The sequence below is a fragment of the Cherax quadricarinatus genome, chromosome 77 (assembly GCF_038502225.1).
Source record: "Cherax quadricarinatus isolate ZL_2023a chromosome 77, ASM3850222v1, whole genome shotgun sequence".
Classification (NCBI taxonomy): domain Eukaryota; kingdom Metazoa; phylum Arthropoda; class Malacostraca; order Decapoda; family Parastacidae; genus Cherax; species Cherax quadricarinatus.
The window spans coordinates 5,128,722-5,143,037 of NC_091368.1; the positions used below are offsets into that span (position 1 = coordinate 5,128,722).

General features: G+C 42.8%; 1 protein-coding gene across 2 annotated transcripts in view; it reads right to left on the reverse strand.

The window, feature by feature from the left end:
• The window catches only part of LOC128701932 (RYamide receptor-like), a 176,585-nt gene extending 169,392 nt beyond the window's left edge, over positions 1 to 7,193 (reverse strand). Inside the window, exon 1 of one of the 2 annotated variants that reach the window (XM_070101450.1) lies at positions 4,345 to 7,192. In XM_070101450.1, the coding sequence (XP_069957551.1) occupies positions 4,345 to 5,223 (879 nt within the window). In that variant the 5' untranslated portion in view covers positions 5,224 to 7,192. Of the gene's footprint in view, positions 1 to 4,344 lie in introns of both variants that reach the window. The other variant, XM_053795902.2, reaches the window with a different exon arrangement.
• Between the last annotated feature and the right edge of the window lie 7,123 nt (positions 7,194 to 14,316).

Consider the following 14,316-nt stretch of genomic DNA (forward strand, 5'->3'; position numbering starts at 1 on the left):
TAGAACGATGAGTGTGTGGTACTAGAACGATGAGTGTGTGTGGTACTAGAACGATGAGTGTGTGGTACTAGAACGATGAGTGTGTGGTACTAGAACAATGAGTGTGTGGTACTAGAATGATGAGTGTGTGGTACTAGAACAATGACTGGGTGGTACTAGAACAATGACTGGGTGGTACTAGAACAATGAGTGGGTGGTACTAGAACGATGAGTGTGAGGTACTAGAACGATGAGTGGGTGGTACTAGAACAATGAGTGTGTGGTACTAGAACAATGAGTGTGTGGTACTAGAACAATGAGTGTGTGGTACTAGAACGATGAGTGTGTGGTACTAGAATGATGAGTGTGTGGTACTAGAACAATGAGAGGGTGGTACTGGAACAATGAGTGTGTGGTACTAGAACAATGAGTGTGTGGTACTAGAACAATGAGTGTGTGGTACTAGAACAATGAGTGTGTGGTACTAGAACAATGAGTGTGTGGTACTAGAACAATGAGTGTGTGGTACTAGAACGATGAGTGTGTGGTACTAGAACGATGAGTGTGTGGTACTAGAACAATGAGTGCGTGGTACTAGAACGATGAGTGTGTGGTACTAGAACGATGAGTGGGTGGTACTAGAACAATGAGAGGCTGGTACTAGAACGATGAGTGGGTGGTTCTAGAACAATGAGAGGGTGGTGCTAGAACGATGAGTGGGTGGTACTAGAACGATGAGTGTGTGGTACTAGAACGATGAGTGGGTGGTACTAGAACGATGAGTGGGTGGTACTAGAACGATGAGTGTGTGGTACTAGAACGATGAGTGGGTGGTACTAGAACGATGAGTGTGTGGTACTAGAACGATGAGTGTGTGGTACTAGAACGATGAGTGGGTGGTACTAGAACGATGAGTGTGTGGTACTAGAACGATGAGAGGCTGGTACTAGAACGATGAGTGGGTGGTTCTAGAACAATGAGAGGGTGGTGCTAGAACGATGAGTGGGTGGTACTAGAACGATGAGTGTGTGGTACTAGAACGATGAGTGGGTGGTACTAGAACGATGAGTGGGTGGTACTAGAACGATGAGTGTGTGGTACTAGAACGATGAGTGGGTGGTACTAGAACGATGAGTGTGTGGTACTAGAACGATGAGTGTGTGGTACTAGAACGATGAGTGGGTGGTACTAGAACGATGAGTGTGTGGTACTAGAACGATGAGAGGCTGGTACTAGAACGATGAGTGGGTGGTTCTAGAACAATGAGAGGGTGGTGCTAGAACGATGAGTGGGTGGTACTAGAACGATGAGTGTGTGGTACTAGAACAATGAGAGGGTGGTACTGGAACAATGAGTGTGTGGTACTAGAACGATGAGTGGGTGGTACTAGAACGATGAGTGTGTGGTACTAGAACGATGAGAGGCTGGTACTAGAACGATGAGTGGGTGGTTCTAGAACAATGAGAGGGTGGTGCTAGAACGATGAGTGTGTGTTTGGTACTAGAACGATAAGTGTGTGGTACTAGAACGATGAGTGTGTGGTACTAGAACGATGAGAGGGTGGTACTAGAACGATGAGTGTGTGGTACTAGAACGATGAGTGTGGAGTACTAGAACGATGAGTGTGTGGTACTAGAACTATGAGTGTGGAGTACTAGAACGATGAGTGTGTGGTACTAGAACGATGAGTGTGTGGTACTAGAACGATGAGTGGGTGGTACTAGAACGATGAGAGGGTGGTACTAGAACGATGGGAGGGTGGTACTAGAACGATGAGTGTGTGTGGTACTAGAACGATGAGAGGGTGGTACTAGAACGATGAGTGTGTGGTACTAGAACGATGAGAGGGTGGTACTAGAACGATGAGAGGGTGGTACTAGAACGATGAGTGTGTGTGGTACTAGAACGATGAGTGTGTGGTACTAGAACGATGAGAGGGTGGTACTAGAACGATGAGTGTGTGTGGTACTAGAACGATGAGAGGGTGGTACTAGAACGATGAGTGTGTGGTACTAGAACGATGAGTGTGTGGTACTAGAACGATGAGAGGGTGGTACTAGAACGATGAGAGGGTGGTACTAGAACGATGAGTGTGTGGTACTAGAACGATGAGTGTGTGGTACTAGAACGATGAGAGGGTGGTACTAGAACGATGAGTGTGTGTGGTACTAGAACGATGAGAGGGTGGTACTAGAACGATGAGTGTGTGGTACTAGAACGATGAGTGTGTGGTACTAGAACGATGAGTGTGTGGTACTAGAACAATGAGTGTGTGGTACTAGAACGATGAGTGTGTGGTACTAGAACGATGAGAGGGTGGTACTAGAACGATGAGTGTGTGGTACTAGAACGATGAGTGTGTGGTACTAGAACGATGAGTGTGTGGTACTAGAACGATGAGTGTGTGGTACTAGAACGATGAGTGTGTGGTACTAGAACGATGAGTGTGTGGTACTAGAACGATGAGTGGGTGGTACTAGAACGATGAGTGTGTGTTACTAGAACGATGAGTTTGTGGTACTAGAACGATGAGTGTGTGGTACTAGAACGATGAGTGTGTGGTACTAGAACAATGAGTGTGTGGTACTAGAACGATGAGTGTGTGGTACTAGAACGATGAGTTTGTGGTACTAGAACGATGAGTGTGTGGTATTAGAACGATGAGTGTGTGGTACTAGAACAATGAGTGTGTGGTACTAGAACGATGAGTGTGTGGTACTAGAACGATGAGTGTGTGGTACTAGAACGATGAGTGTGTGGTACTAGAACGATGAGTGTGTGGTACTAGAACGATGAGTGTGTGGTACTAGAACGATGAGTGTGTGGTACTAGAACGATGAGTGTGTGGTACTAGAACGATGAGTGTGTGGTACTAGAACGATGAGTGTGTGGTACTAGAACGATGAGTGTGTGGTACTAGAACGATGAGTGGGTGGTACTAGAACGATGAGTGTGTGGTACTAGAACGATGAGTTTGTGGTACTAGAACGATGAGTGTGTGGTACTAGAACGATGAGTGTGTGGTACTAGAACGATGAGTGTGTGGTACTTGAACGATGAGTGTGAGCACTGCTACAATTATCTAGTTTCGAAAGTAATTTTTTCAATTTATTTGGAAGTGCCATGGGAAATAGAGATAGAGAGAGGAGCGGCCAAGAGGATGAAAGGGAAGAAAATGGAAGAGGTAAATTTACATGGGAAGGAAAAGGGAAAAAATAAGGGAAATGTGACTCTGGGTAAGAAAGAGAAAAATCAAGAATATGGGACGGGACTGTTTGCGTCATCAGGAGCTATGCAATATTGCAAGAGTAGCAACAAGGGGAATGAGAGGAAGTTTTGTCAGAGTAAGGTAGCGTGGTGATGCCAGTCAGTTTCTCTTAGATACAGTCAGAAAAGGAGTGTCCTAACCATTTCTGACCATATCAAGACTGGTCTGTCCTAACCATTTCTGACCATATCAAGACTGGTCTGTCCTAACCATTTCTGACTATATCAAGACTGGTCTGTCCTATCCTTTTCTGACCATATCAAGACTGGTCTGTCCTGACCATTTCTGACCATATCAAGACTGGTCTGTCCTAACCATTTCTGACCATATCAAGACTGGTCTGTCCTAGCCATTTCTGACCATATCAAGACTGGTCTGTCCTGACCATTTCTGACCATATCAAGACTGGCCTGTCCTAACCATTTCCGACCATATCAAGACTGGCCTGTCCTAACCATTTCTGACCATATCAAAACTGGTCTGTCCTAACCATTTCTGACCATATCAAGACTGGCCTGTCCTAACCATCTCTGACCATATCAAGACTGGCCTGTTCTGACCATTTCTGAGAGAAGTTGCCTAGCGTCACCATGCTGTCTTACCGTGAAAAAAATTTCCTCTTATTCTTTCTGTTGCTACTCTTGCAACATTGCACAGCTCACCTTGCTCTGTACTAAAGTGAAAATCACTCGCAATGTTAGTATTATTATTATTACAGTAATAGGGGCACTAAACCCATAGGGGCCATGCAGTGCCTCGGGGAATGGAAGGCCTTCAGGCTTGATTCGAGGCACTGAACACTGGTCCAATTCCTTAGATCAAGATCCCCTCACTAACATCAAGGAACCTTGAGGATTAAGACGCATGCAACAGCCGGGTATCTTTACTGTTGAAACGTTTCGCCTTCATAGTAGGCTTCTTCAGTCAATTAACAGAGGAAGCAGGTGCAGTGTTTGACTGAAGAAGTCTACTGTGTAGACGAAACGTCTCATCACTAGAGATACCCGACTGTTTCACATGTGTCTTAATCATCAATTCGTCAGTATTTTATACCATTCTGAACATCAAGGAACCTTCTATGGTGTTAGTCTGCTTACCTTTCTTTTACTCCTGGCGATCCTATCCATCCTGGCTGGGGTCTCACCGAGGTTCTTCTTGCCCCAGACGACCATGGCAATCCTGGAGTAAGTGAAGATAAGCACCGCCAGTGGCAGAAAGTACTGTAGCAGCATCAGCGCTACGCTGTACGCCATGCGGGAGTCGTTCTCCGCCTGGCTCTCCCCCCAGTCTTCCGTACACACCTGCCTCCCGAAGATCTTGTAGAAGTTGAGGTTGGGCGTGAGGAGGCTGGAGTAGATGGCCACTGGGAGGGTAGTGGCTAGGGAGAGTATCCACACCACTGCTATGATGACCTTTGCCTGGAATCGGGTCATACGGGGTCTGAGAGGGTAAATGATGGCCAGGTAGCGGTCCAGGCTGATGGCCACCAGGGTGTATGCGGAGACGAAGACGGAGACTGCTTGGAGGTAGTTGACAGCCACGCAGAGATGGCCTCCAAATGGCCAATACTTGAGTATCAAAGTGCTCAAGAAGGAGAAGGGGACGCAGAAAATGGCCATCCAGAGGTCCCCTACCGCCAGGTTAGCGATGAAGTAGTTGGTGACGGTGCGCATCTTGGCCGAAGAACACACCACATACACCACGATGCAGTTACCCATCACAGCGAAGACGAGGATGGCGATGTAGAAGATGTAGATGGAGGCGTTAAAGGCTGGGGTGGGAGGGTAATCACACACCCCCTTATTCCACAACAGCAGCACTTCGCTGGCGTTGCAATGGTCACAGGCGAACTCCAATTTGTAGCGGACAGTGTCCGAGTCATTAGGAGAACACAGGTACAGAATATAATCGCTCTCATTCCTTGCGTCCTCTGACAAGGCAATGAAATTGCTCATCCGGAACTCTGCTGTCGCCATTTCAAAGTCTTTTTTTTCTCCTGAAATGTTGATCAAAGAGACTGTTGTGGCCGTTGACGCAACCAGGCAACGGAGTTTTTCTTTGTCTCTCGTTCAGTGTGTAACTTTTCCTGCTCTTGTTTATGTCCGCTTTACAACACACATCACAAAACGAAGCTGGGTTAGTACAGTACCCAACTGTGTCCTTCTTATCAATAATAATCACCTCGAAGCTTGCCTTCTCGCTTGATCTTTATTTTCTTTTACTAATAAATATTATTTTCCACAAACACTCAGACGAAATATACCTTGACATTTACAACTAGTGTCTGTCAAATATCTTGGCCATGGGGTCAAGGGCCTTAAAACACACGCCCTTCACTAATTGTATGTTCTTCCCAGGTATGTTCCTTCTCAGCAACGAACTTAAAATCATTAGCCCTTCTCACTTTGGTGTCTGATGTCCCCCCCTTATCATAATTTAAGTCCCTTAATTCCATTCACTGTTTTAAACGTACTTACGTTTTACTTTTCGTTTATTGGCTGTAATCGAAAAGTATTTCTCACTTTTTCGTCATTGCAATCACTGTTAAAGCTATGTTTCTTATCGTCTAGTGAGCCTGCCGTACCTCCCACAACACAGCACACAAACACACACACAGAGTGTCTACCAAAAGACACCTTCAGCCGTCGTCACTTCGCTGACTCGTCCCAGAGTGGTACTCCTGCCCTGTCAGAGTTACAGACAGTAAGTGTGTCCCGAGACTCGGTCTCTGAGTGATTATCTCACCAGCAAGCTTCCCCGTATCTTTGATCTTATCACCAACCATAATGCACTCCTGAGATCCTCTTCCTTTATCACTTTTTGCTCCTCCTCCTCTTTCTCCTTTCCCCTTTTCTTCTTGGCACGAGCGTGGGGTGCAATCGTTCTTTGATAATGAAGCAAAATTTAATCGGGGTTTACTAGCGAAAAGATAAAAGATAAAAGATAGTGTTGTCTTGACCTGTTAGCTTACACTAGTACCCTTTTATGCCTCAATAACGCTGTTATATTTTCTTTTCCTCTTTTAACTCACTCGGCCACAGCTTCGAGCTGGCTGCGCTATTTCAGGACCATCACACACAGACAATAAACTAATGCGGCTTCCTGGACATAGTGGCTGGTTTTGTTTTACCGTTTTATCATCAGTGCTTAACTCCGTTTTATCATCAGGGATTAACTTCGTTTAATCATCAGTGCTTAACTCCGTTTTATCATCAGGGATTAACTTCGTTTAATCATCAGTGCTTAACTTCGTTTTATCAACAGTGATTAACTCCGTTTTATCAACAGTGATTAACTCCGTTTTATCATCAGTGCTTAACTCCGTTTTATCAACAGTGATTAACTCTGTTTTATCAACAGTGCTTAACTCCGTTTTATCAACAGTACTTAACTTCGTTTTATCAACAGTGATTAACTCCGTTTTATCAACAGTGATTAACTCCGTTTTATCAACAGTGCTTAACTCCGTTTTATCAACAGTGCTTAACTTCGTTTTATCAACAGTGATTAACTTCGTTTATCAACAGTGATTAACTCTGTTTTATCAACAGTGATTAACTCCGTTTTATCAACAGTGCTTAACTCCGTTTTATCAACAGTGATTAACTCCGTTTTATCAACAGTGCTTAACTCCGTTTTATCAACAGTGATTAACTCCGTTTTATCAACAGTGATTAACTCCGTTTTATCAACAGTGATTAACTTCGTTTTATCAACAGTGCTTAACTCCGTTTTATCAACAGTGCTTAACTCCGTTTTATCAACAGTGATTAACTCCGTTTTATCCCCACTGAAGCTCTTGTCGTGTTTTTTTTAAGTCACATTTAATCAATGTTTTTTCTCGTTTAAATATAAATCGACCAAACATTCACATTTCAGTAATAATTTTCCACATAAACATTGTCCCATAAGAACCAAATTTTTTACATATATATTTCCAGCATTATAATTTTATTTTCTGTAAATAAAAATTATGATAAATAAACGATGTTTGAAAACTACTGCATTTATAATTTAGTTGTAAACTTCAGAGTTAATTAACAGTTAATTACTCGTTAATAACCACAACATTAACATATTTAAATTGAGTATTAATTCCCATTGAGTTGTTCATATGTTCACACGTAATTAGCTAAAATTTGAACACGAATGTATATATGATTGAACAATGAGGACTTGTCTCAGGTGTACCGATCAATGTGTACTCTTCAGTTGTCTTGATTTCTGAGTACTTTTCAGCTGTTCTGAACTCTGAGTACTGTTTCAGTTGTCCTGAACTCTGAGTACTGTTTCAGTTGTCCTGAACTCTGAGTACAGTTTCAGTTGTCCTGAACTCTGAGTACTGTTTCAGTTGTCCTGAACTCTGAGTACTGTTTCAGTTGTCCTGAACTCTGAGTACTGTTTCAGTTGTCCTGAACTCTGAGTACTTTTTCAGTTGTCCTGAACTCTGAGTACTGTTTCAGTTGTCCTGAACTCTGAGTACTGTTTCAGTTGTCCTGAACTCTGAGTACTTTTCAGTTGTCCTGAACTCTGAGTACTGTTTCAGTTGTCTTGAACTCTGAGTACTTTTTCAGTTGTCCTGAACTCTGAGTACTGTTTCAGTTGTCCTGAACTCTGAGTACAGTTTCAGTTGTCCTGAACTCTGAGTACAGTTTCAGTTGTCCTGAACTCTGAGTACTTTTTCAGTTGTCCTGAACTCTGAGTACAGTTTCAGTTGTCCTGAACTCTGAGTACTTTTTCAGTTGTCCTGAACTCTGAGTACTGTTTCAGTTGTCCTGAACTCTGAGTACAGTTTCAGTTGTCCTGAACTCTGAGTACTGTTTCAGTTGTCTTGAACTCTGAGTACTTTTTCAGTTGTCCTGAACTCTGAGTACTTTTTCAGTTGTCCTGAACTCTGAGTACTTTTTCAGTTGTCCTGAACTCTGAGTACTGTTTCAGTTGTCCTGAACTCTGAGTACAGTTTCAGTTGTCCTGAACTCTGAGTACAGTTTCATTGTCCTGAACTCTGAGTACAGTTTCAGTTGTCCTGAACTCTGAGTACTTTTCAGATGTATTGATCTACTCATATTTATTTCAGACGAACATACATTCAATCCAGTGAGAGTAAATATCATATTTGAACATTTAAAAAAAGTGCATTTGTTCACCTCTGTACTTGGGATTTCACGTACGTGGAAAGTTTCAGCATCAGCTTAAATGAGTCAAGTCACGGCTGAGCTTCAGAGATTTCAGGAATGACTGCAATGAATCGCGAGTGAGTTCACTTTTCACGTTCGTGTACGTGATTATTCAAGTACGTGAATAAGATTATTCACGTGTGTGAATAATTTGAGCAAGTTGCATAAAATATCATAATTCCATTGCTGGACCCATTCACAAATTACCTACATTTCGAGAGAAAACGTTTCGGCCCATTCTGGACCATCTTCAGATCACAACTTCAGTAATGAACACATTTTTTTCCAGTTTTTTTTTCAGCTATGTACATATTCCCATGTGTGTTTGTACTCAGTCTAAGTTGTATTGTGTACTTGTATAAATAAAGATTATTGTATTATTATTGTTATTATTATAAGCATTTTTTGAGATATGTAAGCAATGTTAAATTCTATACGCCATATTAAAAATTCCAGTGTGCGTTTTTCTGTTAGAATTCAACGTCACGAGATACGCACATAGCTTTCATTGGCGTACATAAATTTCAGATGCGTACCTAGCTTTCAGATGTGTCTTCTTTAAATTAAACGCACAGGTATGTACAGTTTCCAAAATTTTACATGGGTTTCAGGTGTGTACGTATGTTTTGTATACGTACAGGTAAGCTATCACTTCAACACAGTGTGGTATATAACAGCACAATGTGAAAAGCGTTCACTCTGAAAGCGTTTTCAAGGATCTGATTTTAGAACGCTGAATTCAAAGGTAATTTGGCTACGTTCTTTTCATTAACACGGTAGAACAGGGAACCTCAAGTGGGCTAAGCACAATCCAGTCCTTTATACGCACCAATCAGAGGCTTCCATACTACTGATACACTTGAGAGACCAATCACAGGCCAGATCAGACTATTCTATACGCCAATCAGCGGTCTCATTCAGATATCAGGTGAGGGCAAGGAAGGGTAACTAAAAGGATGGTTGTCGTAGGTTGAGGGTCGACTACGTTAGCTTCGAGGTTGATTTGGTTAGGTTGAAGGAGGACCTGTTCACACTGGAGGAATGATTAACCAAAGGACGAATAAGGCAGAGGCGATGGAGGGATAGTCCTTAGTGGAGGAAGACTGGAGTGACTGGTGTTGTGGAGTCCAGTGACCGTGCAGAAGACAGAGCAGGTGTATATCGGCGTGTCGCGGTACAGGCGTCCCAAGCCTGACTGCCTGCCTGCCTGGCCCCTAACTCTCTCTCTCTCTCTCTCTCTCTCTCTCTCTCTCTCTCTCTCTCTCTCTCTCTCTCTCTCTCTCTCTCTCTCTCTCTCTCTCTCTCTCTCTCTCTCTCTCTCTCTCTCTCTCTCCCTCTCTCTCCCTCTCTCTTTCTCTTTTACACAAGGTTTAACAAGGTTAGGTTAAATTTCCTAACTTTATTTACAAGCTAATAACTATTACCTACATCAGCTCTATAACTCTCTCCCTCCCTAACTCCCTCCCCCCTCTCTCTCTCTTTACACAGGGTTTGACAAGGTTAAGGATTCTCTCTCTGCTAAACACTCAACACGGGTCTGAAGGCGAGATTTAAGAATTTATGAGAAAAAGGACGAATCTCTAGATTACATATATAACAGTGTAACAACTTCAACAGAGGAAATTTTATCTAAGCAAGTCGGACTCCATTTAAGGGAGTAGAGTAACGTAAGACTGGAACGAGTCTGACAGTGAGGCGATGGAGGAGGAGGAGGAGAAGGAGGTGGGCGAGGCAAGAGGGGGGGAAGAGGGGAAGGGGTGAGCAAAAGAGGGGAGAAGAGGGGAAGGGGTGAGCAAAAAAGGGGAGAAGAGGGGAAGGGGAACAAAAGAGGGGAGAAGAGGGGAAGGGGGGAGCAAAAGAGGGGAGAAGAGGGGAAGGGGGGAGCAAAAGAGGGGAGAAGAGGGGAAGGAAGGAGCAGACATGAAAAGAAGACAAAAATTTTCTGTCCTTCTGCAGTATAACTATATCATTTACATAAACACATAAGAAGGAGCACTGCAGAAGGCCTACTTGCCCAAGCTAGTCACAAGTCACTATGACTTTGTTAAGCCATAAAAGTCTTATTGGTTGCACTTATGTTATTTTACCTAATATCTAATTAGGTAACCAATGGGACCTAAAACTGAACCTAATTTAGGCAGCTGGTAGACTAGTCCAGCTGGATGAAACAGAAGTTATTATTCACGGATGTCCACAGAATACTCACAACAATAGACTAATGAATCATGATCAAAGCCTTTCTGATATTGTTGGATTATCCTAAATAATTAACACTATGTATGATAATTGTACTTAGGCCTGGTCTCAGACCAACCTACGGGGGCGTTGACCCCTGAAACCCTCTCCAGGTATACTCCAGGTATACCTGTGCTTAAAAAATCCTACTGATTTACAGCTCTCAATTCTAACCCCTCTTTGCGCAGGCAAAGGCACAACAGTCTGCTTGTTCACCGCCTTTCAGGCCGCCTACACCGCCCACAAAACGGAATCGGAGTATTGTAGAGCTAACAGTGAGTTTAACAAGACCGTCTCTCCGAGCTCTCTACGTGGACACGTTGAACGTTGCATGTTGTGTTCCCGGTGTATTTACTAACGAAGTCACTAACGAGATCTGTGTTTGCGTTTGAAGGGAGCGAGCGTGTGTGTGTGTGAATTGCCAGGCTTTTACTTATCTGTGTTTGCAAGGTGTGGACGATAGCTCCTGGGCTCACCTATATCGATCAAATGACGTGGCTTAAGCCAGTTAAATTCTTTGTTTCTCTCTCTCTCTCTCTCTCTCTCTCTCTCTCTCTCTCTCTCTTATAGTGATTGACATTTTATATCGTGATTTCAAGGCTTTTTCCTCAACACATCCTTGTAACTCAGTAACAGAACGCTCAGTTTTTTAACCGAAGGCACCCGGGTTCGATTCACTGCACTTGTTCACTTAGCAGTAAAAATATACGTGGATATGCATGATAAACAGGGAATAAGAAAACATCACCAAGATACACTCTGTTGAAGGAAAACGTCTATTGCTACATTACTACTGCAACGTTTCGCCCAGGAGTAGACTTTGTCAAGCTCTTTGAGGTCAAATTAGAGAGTGGTCACATTAGAGGTCAAAGACGAGGTAAAGGGAAAGGTCCATGCTTGAAGAGGTCAGGAGTGAGGAGATGAGGTCAGAGGAGAGGTCAGGAGTGAGGAGGAGGTGAGGTCAGAGGAGAGGTCAGGAGTGTTGAGGTGAGGAGCCCTGGATAGGTAACATTTTTAAGTGATACGTTTATTCAGCATGTACATCCCCTCCCCCTATTCTGCTCTATGGTGTCAATAATATAAAAGATGGTTGTCTCTAGGTTCCTCAAGTTGGTACTGTCGTGCTGTTGGCACCATCCATCCTGTACACATTGTTGGCACCATCCATCCTGCACACATTGTTGGCACCATCCATCCTGTACACACTGTTGGCACCATCCATCCTGCACACATTGTTGCCATCATCCATCCTGCACACATTGTTGGCACCATCCATCCTGCACACATTGTTGGCACATCCATCCTGCACACATTATTGGCACCATCCATCCTGCACACATTGTTGGCACCATCCATCCTGCACACATTACTGGCACCATCCATCCTGCACACATTGTTGGCACCATCCTCCTGTACACATTGTTGGCACCATCCATCCTGTACACATTGTTGGCACCATCCATCCTGCACACATTGTTGGTACCATCCATCCTGCACGAGTATTTGCCTCCCTGAAGGACAGTTTACAGATCAACCCGTATTTCCAAGATAATCTTTACAACATCCTCCACAATAAATATATACACAAACAATTATTGACAAATCAAATATACACTTACAGAATAACTTAGGTAGGATAGGTCACCTCTAGGAACTCAGTCAACAACCGTGGTCCTAGATTATTCAACGTCTTACATGAAGATATGAGAAACGCTGCTGGGACAAGGTGCCAGATCAACCAAGCTGTGATCGATATGTGAAGCTGTGGGCCACCGGCAGCAACGACCTAGTTAACCAGGCAAACACCAAACAAGCCTGGCCCATGGCCGGGCTCCAGAAGTAGAAAAACTCTCAGAACTCATGAAAGATATTGCCACAGGTCCCAAGACCCACATAGCATCAGCACGGCTTCCAGCAAGCACTCTGCCCAAAGTTTCCAGACACCAGCCTCCAGACACCAGCCTCCAGACACCAGCCTCCAGACACCAGTCTCCAGACACCAGCCTCCAGGCACCAGCCTCCAGACACCAGCTTCCAGACACCAGCCTCCAGACACCAGCCTCCAGACACCAGCCTCCAGACACCAGCCTCCAGACACCAGTCTCCAGACACCAGCCTCCAGGCACCAGCCTCCAGACACCAGCCTCCAGACACCAGCCTCCAGACACCAGTCTCCAGACTCCAGCCTCCAGGCACCAGCCTCCAGACACCAGCCTCCAGTCACCAGCCTCCAGACACCAGCCTCTAGGCACCAGCCTCCAGACACCAGCCTCCAGACACTAGCCTCCAGTCACCAGCCTCCAGACACCAGCCTCCAGCTCATTACCTGGCCAGGGTTCTCCCCCGAATTCTCCTCTTAGCTGCTTCCGTCAGCTTATGTTGCCATACACTCATCCCTCTCTCTGACATCTTCCCTGCACTTGAATAAAAGATCTGAGAGCCCAGAACACAGGTGCTCCCTCCTGGAAGTCCCACAGTGTTAACACATCCGTGACATAGCCAGGGAATGGAAAAGTATCACTGGTTAGTCAGGTCCTGATGCGACCTGATATGTGAAACAGATGACCTATATCACACTCCTTGACCCGATTGACTTGCCGGGGCTTGTGTGCTTCACTTAAATATATATATATGTATATATATATATATATATATATATATATATATATATATATATATATATATATATATATATATATATATTTATTTAGATGGGGTGGTAGGGGAAGTGGAATATTCAAATGGCTTCAGGAAGAAATCCAAATATTCTTCCTTGAAGCCTTTTATCCACTTCTCCGAGGCTATAGGGTCCCACAATTTACACCAGAGGTGGACCCCATCCTATATATATATATATATATATATATATATATATATATATATATATATATATATATATATATATATATATATATACATATATATATATATATATATATATATATATATATATATATATATATATATATATATATATATATAGTATATATATATATATATATATATATATATATATATATATATATATATATATATATATATATATATATATATATATATATATATATATATACATATATATATGCTTTTGTGATTAACAATATATTACGTGTAAACTACATTTTTGTATACTACAGAAAAAAATAGTTTGTTTACATAAGAACATAAAAAGGAAGAACACTGCAGCAGGCCTACTGGCCCATGCTTGACAAGTCCTTCTCAAACCCAAACCTACTAGAAGAAATCTTTGCCCAACTCACTGTCAATGATTCCCAGTCAGAAGCGACGTCTGTCATCTTTCACTAATGATTTATTTAGAGATCTATGTGAGTGGGTTTAATAATATTCTCTGCTACAGCTTTCTATATTTGAGGTTATATTTGAGGTTATATTTGAGGTTATATTTGAGGCTATATTTGAGGTTATATTTGAGGTTATATTTGAGGTTATATTTGAGGTTATATCTGAGGTTATATTTGAGGTTATATTTGAGGCTATATTTGAGGTTATATTTGAGGTTATACTTGAGGTTATATTTGAGGTTATATTTGAGGTTATATTTGAGGTTATATTTGATGCTATATTTGAGGTTATATTTGAGGTTACATTTGAGGTTATATTTGAGGCTATATTTGAGGTTATATTTGAGGTTATATT